Source organism: Chaetura pelagica, unplaced genomic scaffold (genome assembly GCF_000747805.2).
Source record: "Chaetura pelagica isolate M959 unplaced genomic scaffold, ChaPel_1.0 scaffold275, whole genome shotgun sequence".
NCBI classification, from domain to species: Eukaryota; Metazoa; Chordata; class Aves; order Apodiformes; family Apodidae; genus Chaetura; species Chaetura pelagica.
In genome coordinates this window covers 1798177-1803904 of record NW_009953486.1, presented here as the reverse complement: position 1 = coordinate 1803904, position 5728 = coordinate 1798177, and the positions used below count along the sequence as shown (strand labels likewise).

At 47.5% G+C, this 5728-nt stretch overlaps 1 protein-coding gene across 1 annotated transcript in view; it reads left to right on the top strand.

Moving 5' to 3' along the window:
* The first annotated feature begins 1099 nt into the window (after nucleotides 1-1099).
* The window catches only part of COL9A3 (collagen, type IX, alpha 3), a 36996-nt gene continuing 32367 nt past the window's right edge, over nucleotides 1100-5728 (top strand). Inside the window, exons 1-2 of the mRNA XM_009998727.1 lie at nucleotides 1100-1165; nucleotides 2390-2458. Coding sequence (XP_009997029.1) covers nucleotides 1100-1165; nucleotides 2390-2458 — 135 coding nt within the window. The remainder of the gene's footprint in view (nucleotides 1166-2389; nucleotides 2459-5728) is intronic.

The following is a 5728-nucleotide window of genomic DNA, read 5'->3' as shown; positions in this document are numbered from 1 at the left end:
ATGCCCTTTCTGTCCCCAGCTGCCTGTTCCACAAAATCTTGTTGTAGAAACTTAGTAAACCTTGATCCCTTTATCCCTCTGTCAAGGTTGGTGGAATATTGGCTGCTGGGGAGGTGGACAGACACACACTGTGCCCATACAAACCTCCTGGAATAAGGGTGCCCAACTGAAACCTGGTATTTCATTTTTTAAGCTTTGTTTTTCCACTTCTGCTCTCCTCTTGCTAACCACCTCAGCAGTGTCATCTCAGTCCTGATGAATGTTGACCTGTTCCTCTCCACTTCCATGCTCTGCTTTGGATTCAATTAACTTTAATCAATAAAGGGAAGCATGAAGCTATTTGCAGATGGCTCTTTGTGAATATATTGCCATTTGGGATCACCTAGCTGGGCACTGACATCCTGTTCCCTCCTTGCAAGTATTTCAAAGGCAATTCTTTTTTCTTTTGTCTCTGAGCACATTTCCCCTTTTGTCTCCTTGTATCTGTCTCTGTTCTCTGGTCAGGATTTGTCACTTTCTCATGAGGTCAGTTGCCATTCTTTAAATGTCCCTCAAAAAACCCCCAACAAAACAGATGTGAATCCACCTCCAGAGATAATAAACCATCTTGCAAAGCAGCAAGCACCCCTGTGTGGTGCATCTTGCACTCCTTACAGGTGCATGAATTGCTCTGGTGAAGTTAAGTAGCTTCAGGCACTGAGTGACTCTTGCTCTGTCTTGCATTTTATCTGTCCCGCACTGAGGGGCTGATGGGCTTTGAGGAACAGCCCGGGTGAGACCCTGGGAACATCTTTGCATCTCCAGCTGGAGCAGCCGAATTTTGCATTGTCTGCAAAGTCTGCAAGTCCAGCCCTTCCCTGGGCTCCCTCCCTGCTGCGGGCTGGGGCAGAGCCCCCCTGCCTGCTCCCCCTCCTCTCCCACCTCCTTCCCAAACCTCCCCTCTCCTCCCAGCTCTGCCCCTCCAGCTGGAGCCGCAGGTTTCTCTGGAGGCGAGGAGTCTGTAAGCTGAGACCCAGGAGGAGGAGGGATCTGCTGGAGCCTGGAGGAGGACCCGGTGTAGCTGCCCAGGAGGAGCTGGGAGAGGCAGAGCCTGGGCACCATGGCTGGATCCTCTGCTCTTGGGCTTCTCTTCCTGTCCTGGCTGTTAGCCACAACATCAGCTCAGGTAAGAAGCCTCATTTATAAGTCTCAATGCTCAAGAGAAAATGCACAATGTACTGCGATCTGTATGTGATGCCTGCAGGATGAGCTGGGGCAAGAGGCAGGGTAGTAGAGTCTGAAGCTCATTAGAAACGTGTGTGTTGCTGGTGCTGTTACAGGGTGCCTGGCAAGCACTCCTGGGTTTGTACCTGCCCAGGTAGGCTTCTCCTGGGTAGGAACTGCTGCTTTAAGCTTCCCCTAAAAGTATGTCTTGTCTTCCCATTCAGGGCTGCAGTTATGAGAGATAAAGCCTTGGAAAGGGGGGACCTGTTGGTGTAAGGGAAAGTTGCCTTTTCCAGGGAAGTGACAGGCTGTGAGACTGATCTGATCTGGCTCTTCATCTGAATCTTATTCCTTCCCTCAATCAATTTTCACCTTTTACATTTATGCAAATAGCATATTGAACCCTTCTTCACTTCAGACATGGATCTATATTAAACTTCCCTGTATGGCGTTAATATTATTACCTGGGGAAGTCACTCTTGGCTGAGGTTTTTCACTGTGTTAGTGAGGAATTTCTGCAGTCTGGCTTGAGAATTCCGAGCTGCCCTCATCTGCTGTGAGCAGAGCTGCTTCCACAATGAAACCTTTGTTCACTGAAGCTACAGCAAGTTACTCTCTGGAGCCCTCTCCATACAGAAGTCATTTATTGGACCTTGCTTTCCTTCCCCCCACCTCAGACCTCCTCCAAAACCCCAGATTTTCGAGTGGCGTCCTGCTCTGAGGAGATTTTCCTTTCTCCTTCTGTCTTCAGCAGTGTCTACCTGGCTATTCCACCACCCCATCAGACTGGGACTATACATTCATTTTGAATGCCAAGCACTTGGCACCTATTATCCACAGGCTTTGCATTTCCTCCTCTGCCCAAAACAAAAGGGGGTCTGGAGGCAGTGAGAACTGTTTCCTTCATAACCAAACCCAATTGCTGCCCAGCCAGCAGCTCGGATTCCCAGCATAAACAACCAGATGAATGAGTTGGGAGCCCTGAAGACGTGTTCAGTCTAAAAGGCTTTCTAAAGAGCCTTGCACAAGTCCTGAGCTCCTCTGAGTCCACCCAGGAGGGTAAGGAGGGGGCTGAGGGATGGAGACAGGTTAGAGCAGACATAGGACTCAGGCACTGCTGTCTGATTCAGCCCGTATGTTTCTTCTGATGCAAAAATAAATCCTTTCTTTCTCCTAATCCTTTCAGAGAGTGGGACCACAAGGCCCTCCTGGACCACGAGGACCTCCTGGACCATCTGGCAAGGATGGCATAGACGTGAGTGCTGCAGGGTGGAGGGAGGATGAGGGGTGGAGAGGAGGCACAGCAAGAGAAGTTGCTCTTGTTACCCAGAGCCCCAGCCTCTGGGCCATCCTGCAGAGGTGGATGGCTGGACCTGGAGAGCCAGCCCAGCTGCAGGACACCTTGTTCTACAAGAGTCAGAACAGTGAGTGGAGGTTCTGGGTGACCTCAGGCTCTTTGCAGGATGGATCCTCTGTCTCAAGAGAGAGTTCAGGGCAGCACTAGTGTCTGCAGAGAGGCTTGTGACTCTGCTTGTGAGGCTGCAAAGTTCTCTTTGGATGGCTGGGGAGGAAGGGGAATGGAATACCTTAGGTTAAGTGCACAGGTAACGTGTGCTGGAGACACTGCATTTCTGTAGTTCAGAAAGAGATTTATGTGATACTTCAGAACATCCATGTTTCTAAAGAGAGTCCAAGAAACTCAAATATACAGCACTGGACACTGCTCTTATACTAGTTTTATTGAACATTGTCAGTGTGGCTACCCCTAAATGACTTTGGTGTGTGAGAAGTTTGAAGCTGGCTGGTGTGTTGCTGGATATGAGGTGCTATTGCTGGCATAGAAAGCAGATTAAATGGGCCAAGCTTTTTTCAGCAGGCAGCTCCTTACATGTACACCTCCTGCAGAGCTAGAAGGCTGTGTGCCACAGGGCTTGCTGGAGGAGAAAACCTTGTTCTGTTACTTCTAACCCATGTTTCCATAGAAATGGAAAATTTTGCTTCTGTGCATCTGTTGGATAAGGATTGAATTGTGTCCTGTAGTTGGCAGTGGGTAAAAAGAGCATCAGATGGACCTTCAAGACCACATCAATAGCAAAAGGCTGGACTCCTGCTTCAATCTTCAGTTGGAGTAGAGCTTGACTCCCTAAGCTGCTTTTGCAACAGGGCAGGGTTTTTCCAAGCTCTCCTGAAGTGAGTTGATTGGAATTGGGCCTTTAAGCAGCCTTCAAAAAAATCTGTTCATTCCACATGGGTCATTTTCTTTTGGATAAGAAAGTTAAAAAAGATGTGTGAGTTCCCTGGTTGATGGTGAACAAGGAGCTTTTTTGTCTGCAGTGCTGGGCTTTCCCAGTGGCTCTGTGAGCAAGGCTGCTCTGAAGAGAGAACCTCATTGATTTGCATCTGGCCCCTCTGAAGGGTCCTTTTGGCCAACAGAGACTGTTCCACCCAAAATCTCACTCTGGTTTTGCAACCTGAGAAGCTCAGAGCTGGTACCTCAATGGTTTCCCCCTGCTGTTCCTCTTGATGTGCTAAAAGGCTTTGGGGGACACCCTGTACAGAGGGGAAAAAAAGAGTAATTTAGGAGAAATGAAGCCCTTCAGTCTTCAAGTTGTGACCAACTTCTGCTTCTGGGCAATTGGAAAGAAATAAATCCCTGTAATTGAGTCATTCAGCTCCTGCTTTCTACAGGACATTTTGCACCTTAACTCTGGAACAGCATCAGCATCACTTCTCCTTGTTCTTGGAAGCAGGAACCTGGGGAGATGCTGGTCATGTGAACCTGTGCCCTTTTATCCCCTGCTAAAAGCTCCAGAAGGCTCCCTGTGGGACAGGACCACATAACTCATTCAGTAACAAGCAAAATCTCTCCCTGTCAAGAATAGCAACAACATGTTATGATCGAAAGAATTAGAGACAAGCTCCCAAGAATTATTTCTGGGGATGTAATTCCCCAAATTGCTAATAAGCAATTGCCACTTTAAAAAAACCAAGCTTTTTGGTTTTTGTTTTTTTCTTCCTCGCTTTTCATCTCCTGACTTGACTTGCTAAGCAGGAATAAACTTCCTTCCATCTCGTGGAGCCCCAGGAGAGCATTGCTGACAGCCTGTGCCTCTAATTCCCACTGATCTGCCATTAGGTATAAACACTGATTAGGCTTTTGGTTCAGCTGACTGAAGTTCTGGTGCTCCTACAGAGTCCCACAGGGGTCCACAGTGGCAGGATCAAGGTTTAAGATGGTCCTAAAGAGCCTTTCCTGATGCTGTGACTCTGCTGAGTGGGTTGCCATCGTACAGGCAAGAAGAAATGTAAGGGACTGGGAACCTCGAGTGATGAAGGAAGGAGTAAACCACCTCTGCTGCCACCTCCAGCTGCCTTTTCAAACCATTCATTGCAAAAGAACTACTCCTTTCATTTCTTTGGCCTTCCCCACCTCTGATAACTCCCATAACTATTTATGGGAAACGTGTGGGCAAAGGACAGCAAAGGAGTTGCTTCAGTGAGCACAGAGATCCCTCTGTCCACTGACCCCCTCCTCCATGTGCTGCAGGGATCCTCACCCCAGCTGGTCCAGGCTTGAGGTTTGTCCACAGACACCACAGTTCCTGACATGGTGAATATAGAAATATGCTGTAAATTCCATGCCTTTGCTTACAGCCTTTGAAATCCTCATCATCAGGCCCATGGTGGGAATGGTGTTATTTCCAGCCTTGCTCTCTTAATAACCACCCTGTTTCCATACAGATTTTGTTCTTCCAGGGTATCAACGTGCCCCTTTCCCTCTGCTCACCCATAGACCCCAAGTCTCTCACAATATTTAGTGCACTTATCCTAAAGCCAGGAGGGGAGGGCACCATCTAGACATTGGGAACTGGGACACAAAGTGATTTTAACACCAAACACACAAAGATCTTGTTTTCTGGGGTCCATTCAAGCTCCCAAATGACATTACAGCTGGTTGAAATAGGAGTGACTCCAGGACTTTTAAAGTATTTTCTTCCTAACACCTTTCATGCCGTTCTTAAAAGTTGCTTTCCATTAGGATAGGAAAAAACAAGTGCTTTTGAAATACCTTATAAAATTGGCTTTAATCCAATTGTGCAATTGGATTAGGTGGAAATCAGTTAGACCTTTGTTCATTTGCTTTTCCTCTCAAAGTTTAGTCATATGAAGAAAATAATTGTAGACAATTTGTTCATTCTTCACTTTCTGATAGTCTCCAACTCCTGGTAGTACCAGAGTTTCTTACTGTGTCCTGGACACCTGGAGCTTATCATTGTATCCCTTGGTTCCACCAGGAAGATATTTGTAAGCCTTGATAGCCACCCAGGTTCCTCTGCCTGCCCTTGCAGACAAGCCCACATACAAGTCAATTCTAAGTACATTTGGAAAATGTTGGAGGTGCTGAGCCCTGCTGAGAAATGCTGGTTCCCTCTGGGAGGCTGAGGGTGTGGGTTTCACCAAATCAACATTTTCACCAAATTGTAGATGTGGAGAAGTCTACCCAAGTTCATCCTGCCTTGAGGGC